The following is a 14,732-nucleotide window of genomic DNA, read 5'->3' on the forward strand; positions in this document are numbered from 1 at the left end:
TCCATGCAAAAATAAGGAAGCTATATCATACATACAGTGACCCGCAGAGAGTTGCACCAAGACCTTGGAAAAGGACTTGCTTAGGAGCCTCAGTCCTGCTTCTACTGCCTTCTGGGTGGCGATAAAACCCTAAGAGCCTGACTTCGGGGCTCCTTGGCTTTAAAACAGCTCAGCTTACCGGGCATAAAAATTGAGCGGCACATCTGTTGAGCCCAGTTGCATAAAACCCGTGAATAACACCCCATAAATCTATCGTGTACCTTCAAAACGGCACTGGCTGCATGAGCTCCATGAATGTCAGTGGTTAAATAAAGGAGTCAGAAAATTAACCCAAACCATTCAGGGTGTATTCAGATGGCAGCTAATGGTTACTTGCACGACCGTGAATCTAAAAGGAAATGGGGTGAGACCCTTTTAGTTTTCCTCTTGAATGTAGCGCAGACTTCTGTGCTGAGAACAGTGTGAAACCGTAAGAAGATGCTAGTCACAGGCCAGATTTTGAGCCAAAGTGTTGATATTGGTCGTTTAACTTGGGCTCAGAGCTTCAGGGCCTGGGGTTGAGAGGAGATGCTCTTCTTCCTTCAACTCATGCCCTGAATACTAACTTGTGCATGTGCTTTGAAGAAACGTCCTACACCTGGATTTGATCTGGTATATGCCTTGGGGAAAATTCCAGACGTGAAATGAGTAGGTCTAGATAATTTGTGTCACAATGGGTAAATTAGTTCCCTTTTGCTACCAGTTTATTTGGATTTCTTAAATAAGCCTAACGTTCCCTATTTTAGTCATAGTTGCATAAGGCTTTGGGACTAATAGCTAATTACTAGGCGTCAGTAATCACGGAAGAGAAAAGCTGAGCGTCCTGTGTTACGGAAACCGGCATAAGAAACATGTGGTCATCAAGATAAAAAATCAGCATCGTTTTTCAAGTTAGATCTAAAATTTTCCTTTTTAAAAGAGAATTATAAAATCTTACGTGTGAATCAAGAACAGTTCTACGTCCCAGATCGATGTAGCAGTTGTTTTGAGTAGACTCTTGGAATTCTTTTGGACTGAGACTTTCGAGTCTAGAAGATCCACCAACCCAAAAGTTCGTGTCTGCTCTGTGTACACCAGAGCCTGGCTCTCGATATCGAAACTGCAGGAGCCTTGGGAGTATTTCCAGCTTTTAGTTCCTGGTCTTTGTTGGGCAGCCGCCAGTAAGTGTCTCATTTTAGCTAAACTGTGACAACACTACTTTTGTTATGGGCACATCTGTGAGACACCACTTTTTTAAATTGCAGGGCATGGGGTTTGCCATGACCAAACCTTAATTTAGGCCAGTGGTCAGGATGTAGGTGTTCTCCTACTTTCCCCTCTTAATTAATCCATGGAAGAGAGGAAGACTTGCTGACCGTGTATTTGGTTAATTTGAGTCCAAGTTAATTTCACCTGCACGAAGTGAGTAGCGCCTGACCACCTAATTCACACAGATGGAGAAACCACGGCTGCGGCCGTTTGCTTTGTTCACACAGTTGATTCTCAGCAGGGACCTGTAAGGCCTCTTCCGTGTCCCAAAGCAGCCTGGGCAGTCAGCACAGCTTGGGGGAGCGAGTCCCGAAGCTCCTCCAGTAACTTCTAGAGTGGGTCCATTCGTCAACCTTCCCATGTCGGCCAACTTTTCCATTATTCACGGATTGTAGACCCATCCTGAAAAGGGTAAAAGGGTACAACCTGACGTCATCGAAACCACCAAGGGTGCTGGACACGGACAGTTTCAGCATAGTCTCAAAATGTATCGCCACGTAACTGACCCCGCCCCCCATACTCAGTGACTGTGCTCAGCTGAGAGTCAGGAGGCGGCGCTTGGTGGGCTCGCTGGGGGGCCATCAGCCAACAGTGGGCTGGCCCAGATGGCCTCTCCTGGGACAGCTGGGCTCTCTTCCACCAGCCTAGCTTGTGTGGACAGCTGTGGCAATACCGTGAGTGAGAAGACAGAGGCCCACAAGGCCTTTTGAGGCCAAGAATTGGACGTGGCCACCATCTCTGCTCCCGTGCACGACTGGCCAAGAAATCCCAGGCCAGCCCAGGTTCAAGGGGGTAGGGAAATAGACTCCAACTTCTCACCAGAGGAACTACGAAATCATACTGCAGAGTAGGGATAAAAGGAGGAGAGAAGAATCGGGGACCTCTTGCAATCAGTCTACCCCAATCACTTCTTCGGGGGATGATGGATTCATGCATTTTGTTCAATCAGTATATATTGAACACCTACCGTGTGGCAAACGGTGGGCTAGATCCCGGGAATTCAGATATGAATAAGGCACGTTCTCTAGAGAAAAGCAAGATATCATGCAGTAAATTATTACAAATCCCACTCCGCTGAGACTCAACACCAGTGAGATCAAATTTACGTTCTTGTGTTAAAAATCTCACATTCACTGTGCTGAATTTATGCATGGGTTTATGATATATCTCCAAGGCCTGGGCAGCACTGTACTTCCCACACCCGTATCTTCCAGATAAATGTTGCACAGTGCAGTCTCTAGAGGGATGTCCTATGTCGGTGTCCCAGCCCCCGTGCCGGCAACCAGCCACTTCAGGTCAGCTGGAATGGGCCTGACGCATATGAGCCGTTTGACCATATGTGTGGAAGTGACTTAAATATCAGCCATACAAGCACACATGCTTGGAAATGATTCGTTAGAAACACAGGGGTCAGGTTCCCTGCCTCTGTGAGAAGCCTAGTAAACAGAGAAGCATAATCAGTGAGACTTACGAGACTTTTAACTCTGGGAACTTGGGAATTTGAATAAGAATAAGGGTTCGCCTCTTGGAAATGCACATATTATCCTGTTACTAGAATGGCAGGAGGGCTTTCTCCTCACTTCCCAGGGGAAAATAGGTGTATAGACTTGTCTTGATTAATATTAACGTTTTGTGGCTGTTTTGCAACAAGCACTAGTAACTACTGGATGAACAAGCCTGAGAACCACTGATTCTGGAAAGAGTCCGTCACCCTGATGGGCCCAGGGCAGAAGAGCTAGGGATTTGACCCAGGGCAGAAGAGCTAGGGATTTGAATGGCCCTTCTGGTTTCTTCTTGTTTGGGTGGGGTCAAAAGCTGTCTACCTATAAAAAGTTCAAGCCTGTGTCCTCCCTGCTGTGGCCACATCATGAAATCTGTTTACGTCTTGTTCAGAAGCCTTGTTTAATTTTTCTTTTTAATGTTCTGCTCTTCAGAAGGAATGTAAGCTGTCTCAGAACAATCGAGGTAGGACAGTTTATAGAAATTGATGGTCCATAAATGTTAGGGCAGCCGGCCTGGTAATTATGGACTCTATGCAAAGCACTTTCAACAAATTACCCCCAGCCAACAGCTCCAGCCAGAAACAGCTCAAGGGCACAGGAGGGGAGGGGGGAGGGATTGGGTAAAAAACAGCTGCGGGCCCATCAGTCCCAAAGTCTCCTGGAACCTGGAGGGCAGAGGAGCTGAGGACCGAGCTGCAGGCTGAAAAGAGCAAGGGGGTGGGAGGGGCAGAGTCAGAAAGCCTGGCCCACTGAGCTCACCACCCAGCCCTCCTTCAACGCATCTTCATCCCATCTTCATTATCCTGCAGAGAGGCACTATTTTTTATGTTTTCATTGAAATATTCTAATCAGTAGGTACATTGAGGTCTATCTACAGAAGGTAGAGAAACTGATTTATATTGATCTCTAGCCCACCCACCCACCCTGGACCACACAAGCAAACTGCATGCCCTGCTCTCAACTGCTCCAACTCATGGGTCCCAGAGTCTCCCGGGAAAAGACTTCTCTCTTCCCTTCTCAGAAGCCGCCTGTGTGGCTTTGCTGGGGTTGTCCTAACAATGTATCCCAGACTGGGAGGCTAAGGCCACAGAAATGTATTGTCTCCCAGTTCTGGAGGCTGGAGGATCAAGCAGTCAGTAGGGTTGCTTTCCCCCCAGGACTCTCCCCGAGCTTCTGTGGTTTGCTGGCAACCTAGAGCCTTCCTGGGTGTGCGGACACATCACCCCCATGTCTGCCTTCACATCCACGAGGCATTCTCCTTGTGTGTGTCCACCTGTGTGTCCAAACTTCCCCTTTTTAGAAGGACCCCAGTTATATTGGATTGGGAGCCCACACTGCTCCAGTGTGACCTCATCTTACCTAATGATATCTGCAATGACCCTGTCGCTGAATAAGGTCACCTTCTGCAGTCCCCGGAGACAGGACTCAACATGTGAATTCTGCGGGGACGCAGCTCATCCTGTCTCACAGCCCCTCTAGATCTTGGCCTTCCCCACCTTCCTGTCAAGTGCAGTCCATGGTGTTGTCTGTGGGCTCTAACCTTTACCCTGGAATTTCAGCCCATGAGCTATTTCTAGCCACCCGGCTCTCGCCCCTGGCATTGCGTTGCTCATCTCAGCCAGCTCGGCTGCCTTTACCTGCCCCCAGCCTCTGTCCGCCGGTGGGCGAGGATAGTCTTTGGGCTGGGGCTGGGGCGCCTCCTGGCAGGTTCCAGCACAGTGACCGGTCCCCGACTGAATGAAATGAATGTACACATAACCAGCAGCAACAGTAACAAAACCTCCAGGTTCTAGCACCCCAAGTAAACCATTTATGCACTTACGGAACACCTTCATCCGGGCCTTGTGTTTCCATCTGTCTGCATACCCCAGGTCTGAGTGCACTTCTCCCCTGGTGGGGAAGGCAGGCTGCAGGGCTCCCCCCCGCCCCTCCCCTGAGCCTTCCAGGGGCAGGTCAAGCCTTCTCTAATCTGCTTGTCTCATCTAATCTGTGTGCCTTCAGATCCAAACGTGGACATCATAGCTGCCTCCTTCCCTCCTTGTCCCACCTTCCCGGGTCTTTGCTCTTCCCGTCCTGGGACACCCTCCCTCCTGGATTTCTCTTCTTGCTGCCTCAGTGGCTCTGCTGGCCCCACCATGCTCCACCCTTGACATGTTTGCTCACCTGGCAGCTCACTTTTTGGTTTTCCCCTCAGCCCCTCCTTGGAGAGCCTCAACCTCTCCTCCTGCATTTGCCTCCCCCACCCCACCTGTTCTCAGGATGTCTTACCCATGCCAGCCCCCTGCCCCTTGAAATCACTTTACTTCCCCATCTGGGATCCCCATTTGTGCATCTAAATATCTATGATATCATCCCGAAGACCTGACTTAATTCAAAATTCCTATGATGCAAGACTAATCCGGAAAAAGAGTGGAGGCTTATTTCTTCACTATCACTTTCTTCTTCTTATCAGTTCATATGGTTCCAAGTCATCCTCCAAACTTTGAAGTGGAGCGAGGGATCTTATTATTCGCATAAAATGAGACTCTTACTGCGTCCTGTCTCCTTTCTGATTTCAAAGCAGCTTCTGTAGTTGTCCACTGCATTAATATTCATATTTATAGAAAAATGAAAAGAGCAGGAATAATGCTATTAAAGCACCATGTAAAACACTATGAAAAACACGAAGACTATTATTTCCCGGTCTAGTCTAAACATCTATCAATGAGGTAAAAATACCTGAACAGTTTACTTCATCTTTGCTCACAGTATCTGCTGGAATGCCCAGCTGATACACTAGAAAGACCTTCCTCTTTTTTCCTTTATATCTATTCGGCAGCTACAAATTCATTCAGCCTATATCAGTTCAGTGCCCATGTGCTCCCCACAAAAGATGAAACAAAAAGAATAGCAAGCCGTGAAAAGCTAGCTTTAACATTTTTTATCGAAAAGTCATATTAACAGGTGCGCCTGGATGGCGCAGTCGGTTAAGCCTCCGATTCTTGGTTTTGGCTCCGGTCATGATCTCAGGGCTGTGAGACCGAGCACCACATTGGGCTCCACACTCAGCAGGGAGTCTACTTGAGATTCTCTGCCCCTTCCCCCCTCCCTCTCTCAAAAAAATAAAATAAAATAAAAGGCATATTAACAGCTGGGAATTTTCTCTTAGTAAATAAGTAACACTCCATATAAACATTCAGCTTCCAAATGATCCATCAAGCATCCTTTCATGATATCAAACTAATGGATGCATCCTAAATGCATAATAATAGGAGACTGAGTAAGTTTATGCTGAGTAAACCTATAAAAAGGAATTCATTGCAACCATTAAAGTGTGGAAGCAAATCATGGAAAGATGTTCATGGTTTACAAAAGAATATGTATACAGTATGATCCCATTTTTGTGTTAAAACACACACGCATACCCCATGCACGTGCCCACCACACACCCATAAAAGAACTGGGCAGTTAGAACCCAGAGCATTAACTGTGACCCTCTCTGGGTAGGGGGTTGAGGTTGGAGATGATTTATTTTTCTATATGCTCATCTACTTTTTCTACACCAAAAAAAAAAAAAAATTTACATTTAACACTGTTTTTGCACCTTTGAGATGAAAAGCCTAAAAGATAACTTTTTCTAAATACTGCCATGTATGTTTCTTTGGCCTTTTGCAGCTTATAGTGACTTAGGCTACTACATTATCAATAAACTGCACCATGTGGATGAGTCTGTGGGGAGCAAAACGAGAAGGGCCTTCCTATATCTTGCTGCCTTCCCTTTTATGGATGCAATGGTGAGTAATTGTGGGCACTTTAAAAAAAATTATGGTGTACATAACATAAAATTTACCATTTTAGCCATTTTTATGGATACAGTTCAATGGCATAAAGTACCTTCACATGGCTGTGAATCTTCAGAACCCTTGTCTTATGAAACTGACTCTGTCCCCCTGAGACACTAGCTTCCCATGCTCCGGTCCCCTCCACCCTTGGCCCATAGCTCTACTGTCTGTCTCTGTGAATTTGACCAATCCAGGGATCTCCTCTGAGCAGAATGAGACAGCAGTTGTCTTTTTGTGGCTGGATCATCTAACTTCGCGTAATGCCTTCAAGGTTCCTCCATCTTGTAGCAAATGCCAGAATGTCATTTTTTATGGCTGCACGATATTCTGTATGATATGTCTGTAGAGACCCCATTTGGTTCATCCATTCATCCATCAATGGACACCCGGGTGACTTCCACCTTTTGGCTATTTTGATAATGGGTTATGAACATGGGTATAAAATACCTCCTTGAGCTTCCTGTTTTAATCCTTTTGGGTAGATAGCCAGAGGTAAAATTGCTGGATTATATAGTAAATCTGTATTTAATTTTTGAGAGGCCCTCGTACTGACCTCCATGGCAGCTGTACCATTTTATACCCTCACCAGCACTGCAGAAGGGTTCCAGCTGACCACTGACCATAACCAGCCCATCTTGTCCATTTATTTGATGAGAATCGTCTGTACTTGCCACAAAGTTTTGGCAAGAGGCAAGAGAGCCTATTTGAAAATTTTATTTAAATATAAAGTTCTTTTCTGATATATTCAGGATCAAGGGATCAGGACAGCTTTCTGATAAACTTACCGTTTGTGTGGCTTAAGCACCCAAAGCTTTTTAGAATAAGAATCTCTTGAAATTATGGATAGGATTTCATTACTTGAATAACCAGCTTCACTACATTACCAAGGGTAGCTCACTTCCATAGATTAAATTCTTTATCATGATGCTAAAGAGTTCTCAGAGAATGCTTTTTTTCTATTCCTCTGTGTTATCGAGAGTTATAAAAGAGACTTAGCAAAAAAAAAAAAAAAAAAAATTTCCAGTAATGTCCAGTGCTGGAAAATGAACCCCCCTTTGGGGCTCCATTTTAGATTACTTTTGGGAGGAGACTTAAAAATATGTTCATTTGTACAGTTTTTCACCACCCCTCCCCTCAGGTTTTATGTACTGTAAGTGTGTGAGGTAAGCGGGCGTCCACACGGAGGTGAGACTCCAGCCCCACATCCTTGGAGGAATGAACCCAGGTCATCGACGTGTGGTCCATCTTCTCCGATGTTATCAGGAGTGTTAAAACTGCCTGTCATTAGCTTGTGGACGTGGCCTCATGGAGTCTCTGACCGCTTCCCACCAGTCTGCACAGTGACCTTAAACTCAGTTTTCACGCAGAGACTCTGATTCTCAGTTGGTGTGACATCAGTGTAGGTGGGAGAATTTGGCCACCGGAGCACTGGTACCTGGATTTTCTTTTTCTTACTTATCATCCAGTAAGAAATTACTCTGTATTTACTCCGGCAGTTGACATAGACTCCAAAAAAAGAACGAAGGCAAAGGGGCTGGATTTCCTAGAGCTGGATTCCCCACGGTGCCCCATGCTGGCCTAGGGGGGCACCATAGTGCTTGGAAGCGGAAAACTGAGTGAAGTGACCTTTATCACATCCCAAAAGAGTAGAAGCCCAACTTCCTAGACAGAGTCCTGATATTGCTCTGAGGCTTGCCCCCCATCTATATGGGGGCTCTGTGAACACACAGAAGAATCACCGTTATACGGTGAAGTCAGGGACTCAGGACTAGAAGTGAATCCCAGATTCTGGTGCGCCCTATGTTTATTTCCCTTCAGCTGTATTTATCTGCCATGACAGAGTTTCTAAAACTCAGAGTAACACCAGAACATTGGTGATTAACACGCTTTGCTTTCCTGTTTCATTTACCAACTGCCCCCAAAGACCCAGCAGTAAGAGACTGTTCATAAAAAACAAAATAATGAACATTTATAAAAAGCCAGGTAATCTCCCCTAGATACACACCCCTACACACCTACACCTGCGGTGTGGCCCTAATATATTGGTTAGAGAGATAATATTTGAAAACCACAAAGCTTATCATCCCGATGGCTTTGGTCAACAAAGGGAGCCCACAAGCCACTATTTGCAAATGTTATCGACAGTTTGCATTTCTTTCCACGTCTGGCACCTCGAGACCTGTGAGCTGAGGGAGGAAATAGATGTAGCAGTTGCTATGTATGAAGTCCTGACACAGACCTTGGGAATAAACCCTATTTGTCTGATGGTGTGTAGCTCACACGAAATGTTACTGCTGTGTCGGTCCACGGTGGCCTTTCCGGGTTAGAAGGATGACCCTCACACAGATCCTGTCTTGAACTTCAGACCTCCAAAATCCCCGACCCCCAGGCTTTTCATCGTCTGCTCCCCTTCAACGCCCTTCCTCTTCATTTCCCTCAGAGGCAAAGCGTCAGATCAGATCCTGCCCCGACTTGAAGAGAAAGAGAGTAGAGCCCTCATCACTTGATGAGAACCTATAATGACTATAATAACTCAAAACCAAAGTGGAGCCCTCATTATAATACCTTCGTAGAAGGAGAATGTTTCTGCCTTGTCATTCCAGCTGCCCCAGAGAGAGAGAGAGATGGTGTTTCCTCCGTTCTTGGTATCCACCTAGCTTTCCTGCCAGGAAAACTAGCGAGCACCCTGGGCTCCGTTATCATCCGTACTAAAGAAATACTGTGCGGTCACTGATCCCACTTAAAAATCTAATGAGGACCTAGTCATCAGGCCAAGTTACAGTCATTTGGCCAATGCAAAGTTTGTCATGTGCTCCGAAGGTTCTGAAGGGGGAGGGAAGGTAGAGAGTCTATTTCCGGAATGCCCAGTAAGTCATAACGACCATAAGTCATCCAATCCCAATGGCGTCTCTCATGCCAAATTCTTTTCTTTCCGGCAGGCATGGACCCATGCTGGCATTCTCCTAAAACACAAATACAGTTTCCTGGTGGGATGTGCATCCATCTCCGATGTCATAGCTCAGGTAAGTATGGTCTGTGTGTCCATCAGAGCTCCTCGGAGCCCACGCCTGCCTCACTGACATGCATTCCCTCTGCGGGGCCTTCCTGCTTTACTCAAACCAAAGGTGGATGTCCGTGAAGGTGTGTTGAACAAGTGAGACAATGAGACCTCTTGCAGTAGAAGTATGTCTAATCCTGCAGGAAGGAGGGTGGTAGGAATTGAAATTCAGCATCAGAGGTTTAGGCCTTTAGGCTGACCCTCAGGTCCCAGCGCGCACGTGTTTGGTGGTCAGAGGGTCGCGGTGTGCTTGGCTGGGTGCACACTTGGCCCTCTCTGTGGCCTCGCAATACATGGTCTGTCCCTCGGCTCTAGAGGGAGCGCGGAGGAATTCTTCTTCCCTGTTGTTTCTCGTGTAGATGCCACACAGGGCGACCATCCACAGGTCATTAGCCCACATTTAACAAGAGCCAGGAAGTTGGACACGGTCTGAGAAGAAGGCCTACATTGCCCTTTCTGTGGAGTCCAGCTCTGGCACCAGCCCTGGTTTTCCACGTTCCCTCCTTTCTTCTGCCACCAGGATACTGCATGAAAAATTTCAGCAGAAAATTAAATTCCTATAATCTATAAATTACAATCAGAGGTTTGAGAGAACCATTTCTTCACAGAGGAGGAGGGATGGACTGATTTTTAATCTCCTTTTCCAATTCTCAGTTGCATTCTGTGAGCATTTCCATGCATTTCTGCCTCGTTTCCCCCATCGTACAAGCTAGTCTATTAGCCACCTTTTTGAAATAATCTACTGCCAAACTGTTAGTACCTCTCTAAAGACCAACAATTACATTTCCAAATTAATTGCATTTACTCCATGGATCACTATTAAAAGTAATTTAAATTAATTCCTGCTCACACCGTGTGTGTGTGTGTGTGTTTGTGTGCTCTCTCTCTCTCTCAAATAAATGTATCAAATCTTTAAAAAAAAATTTTACTAAGCTAATTGATCTCTCACCATAGTACAAGAAAGCTCTCTTGGTTTGGTTCATCCATGCAGTAATGCTTTTCTGTGCCACCATTCCTGTCAAAGGTGCTATGTTCGAAGGGCGCCTGGGAGGCTCAGATGGTTAAGCATCTGCCTTCAGCTCAGGTCATGATCCCAGGGTCCTGGCATCGAGTCCCATATGGAGCTCTCTGCTCAGCGGGGAGCCTGCTTCTCCCTCTCCCTCTGCTGCCCCCGCTGCTTGTGCTCGCTCTCTCACTCTGTCAAATAAAATCACAAAAAAAAAAAAAAAAAATAGCACTACATTCTAATATATTGCCAAAGAATTTATGAAAAATATTGCTGTTTCTGTTGTAATTCACAATCACCTGGTCAATATTTGCTCAACATCAACATGAGCATTCTCAAGACGTTGTTGGACCTTACTGGGACCTCCTGTCCTAGCCCTTGCCTCCTGAACTCAGCTGAGGGCGCCGGGACGGGAGGCCACCATCCCAGGTCAGCAATGTTGCTGTACTACCATCAGTCCCTGTCTTTTCATCTCAGCCTCCTGCCAAGATCCCACTCTTGAACCCCCTACGATGCACTTTTCACCACCTGCGCCCAGGTAGCTGGTGCTCCTGCAGCAAGTCACACGGCAGCACGCACTGATGGAACCATGCATCTCCGCTCATCACTCTCCGCCGCTGAGACTCCAGTAGCTACAGCAGACCGGCCCTCCCCTCCTCGCTCTTCCCAGTAGACCAGTTCCCTTCCCGCTTCCGTGAGAAAGTTGAAGCAACCGAATGCTCCCACTTCTGGCCACCAGACCTACAAGCCTGCCTTCAAACCCTGCGTCATCTGCGTTTCTCCCCATTCTGGGAGACAGGGTGCCCTTTCACTGTGGTCCAGAACAGCTTCTTCCACCTGTGCCTTGGATCCTGCGCTTTCTCCAGAACCGGATTCAGCCGGCTCTCCCTCATCTGTTCTCTCTCCCCTGGGTCCTTTCTCTTGATGTGTAAACATGCTCACCTGCCTGCTGTTTTAACACAACGACAACAAGAACCTTTCTCTGGCTCCCATGAGCCTCTCGAGCTACAATTCTCTCCGTTACTTCACAGCCAGACTTTTTGGAAGGGGGGGTTTTCACTCACTGTCTCCATTTCTTTTTTACTTCTATTCTTTTACCTCCTTCAAGTCTGCTTCCCCCCCCCCATCAGTTCACCCAGATAGTTCTTGCTAATGACCTTTGTGTCACTTAAGCCACTGGATGGTTCCCGTCAACTCATTGGCCATCTCTTCACTGTATTCGCTGCTCCCTGCTGCATGAAACACTCCCTCCCTCTGGTACTCAGCACCGCAGTCTTGGTCTTTCTCCTCCTTCTGAAGGCACACCTCCTCTACGGAGGTGAAAATGTGGACGTCCTCCAGATCCTTCTCTCTCCTCACTGTGTTCTGTTGGAGAAGAATCTAATTCACGCCCTAGGTCTATACCATCTCTAACAGGACCGATGATTCCCAAATATCTATAGCCAGGCCCTCTCCTCTGAGCTCCAGACAACATATCTAGATGCCTCTTGACGGCTCCACTCAGATCCTTCATTGCCACCCTAAGCTCGAATTCACACCTTTTCTATCAAGCATTTGGTTTTGAGCAAATCAGTAGCACTGTCATCGGGTCAGAAGCCTGGGGACCATCCTAGGAGCATCGTCTTCATCACCAGGCCTTTTGGATTTTAATCCTAGATGTGTCTTTCATCTGCCCTCTTCCCATCTCTCCGCCGTCACCCAGGTCCAAAGGATCACCCGTCCCACCTGGACCGCTAGAGAGGTCTCGTGACTTGCCTCTGCCTCTGCTCTGGCACTCCTTCCTTCCTTCCTTCCTTCCTTCCTTCCTTCCTTCCTTCCTTCCTTCCTTCCTTCCTTCCTTCCCACTGCAGACACAGTGATCTCTTCTCTTGGAAATTCTGGCCCCACTGCTCAGAAGCTGTTTTAAAAATTGCTTCCAGGGGTTCTTGAGATAAACAATCAAAATAATGGCGGACGACGTGCTGAAGACCCTTGGGCTCTGCTTCCTCTCCAGCCTGGAGCTCTTCTCTCGTCCCCTCGCTCCCTGCACCCCAGCCGCGGGCACTCCATTCAGGGCCCTGGTGTGGCAGAGGTCCCTTCCACGGGGGCTCTTTGCTTCGGCCCCTCTGCTCAGGAGGAAATGCTCTGCCTCAGGTCCTCCTACCTGCCATGGACTCTTGCCACTCCTACCTACCTCCTGCGGAGGCTGCAGGTCTCAGCTCAGACGGCACACAAGGGGATGCCCTCCCCCACAGCAGCAGGGCCGGCCGGCAAAGCCACGCTTCCTTCACCCTGTTGGTGGACGCTCGCCAGTGTCATGGTCTGATTCCCGGCCCTGCTCTTCCGCTGGACTGTCAGCTCCTGGGTACTCAGGAGATAACACAGGGCCAGCACAGAGCAGGCTCTCCCCGGGAAAATCCTCATTAAGAGAGTAGGTTCCCGCTCAGAAAATAACCTGATGTTTTTGGTGGCGATATCGGATTCAACATCATAATTCTGGATTGAAATGCAGAAGGCCCTGTGTTATCTTAAATTGATGAACAGTACAACCACAGTGAAGATGTAAGCTCTGTGATGGGTGCTGGGCCCCACGGCATCAAGCTGGTAAATGTGAGGGAGGCTGTGTGAGAGCCACTGACCCAGGGCATCCCCCTCCCTCGGTCCCACATAGCCCGCCCCGATGCCCAGGCCGTTTTCTTGTCATCACCGCACTTACTTCTCTTTTGCCTGTGTCCCCCTTTTCCTTCTTATCGACATCCTCCTCCGTGGTCCTGCCCAGCAGGCCTCCATCTCCAGTGGCCATCCTGATGGCCCCGGGAGCCTTCCTGGACTTGGCAGCAGAGCGCTCGGTCCTTGTATTCCTTTCTCGTACAACGAGTTTTCAGTCTCTTCTACACACAGTCATCTTAGTTTACACTGTGGGTTTCTATCTGCCAAACGGTCAGCTTGCCTCACCCATTCGAGCGGGACTTTGCTCCTTAGATGCATCGGAGGCATTAGAGACGTCCCCGCGCGTCTGGGCCCCGTCACAGAACTCCCAGTCCTCTGTTCCTAACACAGTGTTAGCAAGGCTTCCCCAGCTGGTGTCCACATTTTCAGTGGACACTTTATACTTGTTCCACTTGGAAGGAACAGGCACAGAGCCAGTTACGGGCATCTTGACTTCCATCCGTGGGCTCCACTGCATCCTTGGGGAGTGGGAGCAGGAGTCTGAGCACCACCCCAGCTTGTGTTGGCTCATATTGTCGGTGCGGCGGCAGCTTGGTTGTGTCCACGCGGCCAAGCTGTGCCTGAGGCTCCCGGTCCAAATCGGCCTCGTGTACTGGGTTTGAGAATGACAGCCGGCACACGATGCAGCCCATGCTGCAAACAAACCACCTCCAGCATCTGATACTTTCACTGCGCTCAGAAGTTTCTCTGTATTACGCTGTTGTTCTGTGTTCCCTCCAGTAACTGAATGCACTCATCCAGTTTCTCATGCTCAGTCTCCAGCTTCCTTTTTAACTTTTTGTCATCGCTGATTTCTTGGTACTGCAGTGATGGGGATAAGCCTCCTTGGGTCAGGATCACTCAGTGGTGGTGTATTTTGCATGCCTGTTGTTCCGTGGATATTTGGCCGTTAAAGTCACGGTAGCTCACGGGTGCCTGGCCAGCTCAGACAGTAGAGCAAGGGGTTGATCTTGGGGTTGTAAGTTCAAGCCCCAGGTTAGGTGTGGAGATTGCTTAAAAAAAATAAAAAATAAATAAAGTCAATGTAGCTCAGGAATAGTGTCCCCCTCCCCATTAGTTAATTTTCACACTGCGTATGCTCAGTGGTCTTCTGAATGTGGGAATCCCCGGACGGCTCTGGACATAGGCTGGGCTGCTTCTCTGATCTTTGTAGACAGGAGAGCTAAATACATTGTTAAATTTGTTTTAGAGATTATATAGTCAGTAGAGATCAATACTTTATTATTTTAATCCTTCCTGACTCTATTCTTTGACCTCTGCCACTTTTGTTAGTATTTTAAATTTTAATTTAGTTTGTTTTCTATAAATTAACATTGGTGCTTTTTGCAGCATTTTTAGTGAACTCCATC

General features: G+C 47.6%; 1 protein-coding gene and 1 long non-coding RNA gene across 2 annotated transcripts in view; one reads left to right on the forward strand and one right to left on the reverse strand.

Annotated features, from left to right (window-relative positions):
- The window catches only part of ANKH (ANKH inorganic pyrophosphate transport regulator), a 130,192-nt gene that overhangs the window by 77,786 nt on the left and 37,674 nt on the right, over positions 1-14,732 (forward strand). The window contains exons 3-4 of the mRNA XM_045863336.3: positions 6,444-6,562; positions 9,550-9,633. Coding sequence (XP_045719292.1) covers positions 6,444-6,562; positions 9,550-9,633 — 203 coding nt within the window. The remainder of the gene's footprint in view (positions 1-6,443; positions 6,563-9,549; positions 9,634-14,732) is intronic.
- Positions 1,593-9,256, reverse strand: LOC123834256 (uncharacterized). Its single transcript, XR_006788425.1, has 3 exons — positions 9,176-9,256; positions 2,255-2,311; positions 1,593-1,689 (listed from the first exon to the last, which is right to left on the reverse strand). It is a non-coding gene; the product is annotated as an uncharacterized LOC123834256 (long non-coding RNA).

Source organism: Mirounga angustirostris, unplaced genomic scaffold (assembly GCF_029215605.1).
Source record: "Mirounga angustirostris isolate CCGP_5_RB_7025 unplaced genomic scaffold, mMirAng1.0.hap1 SCAF_7, whole genome shotgun sequence".
In the NCBI taxonomy this organism is placed as follows: domain Eukaryota; kingdom Metazoa; phylum Chordata; class Mammalia; order Carnivora; family Phocidae; genus Mirounga; species Mirounga angustirostris.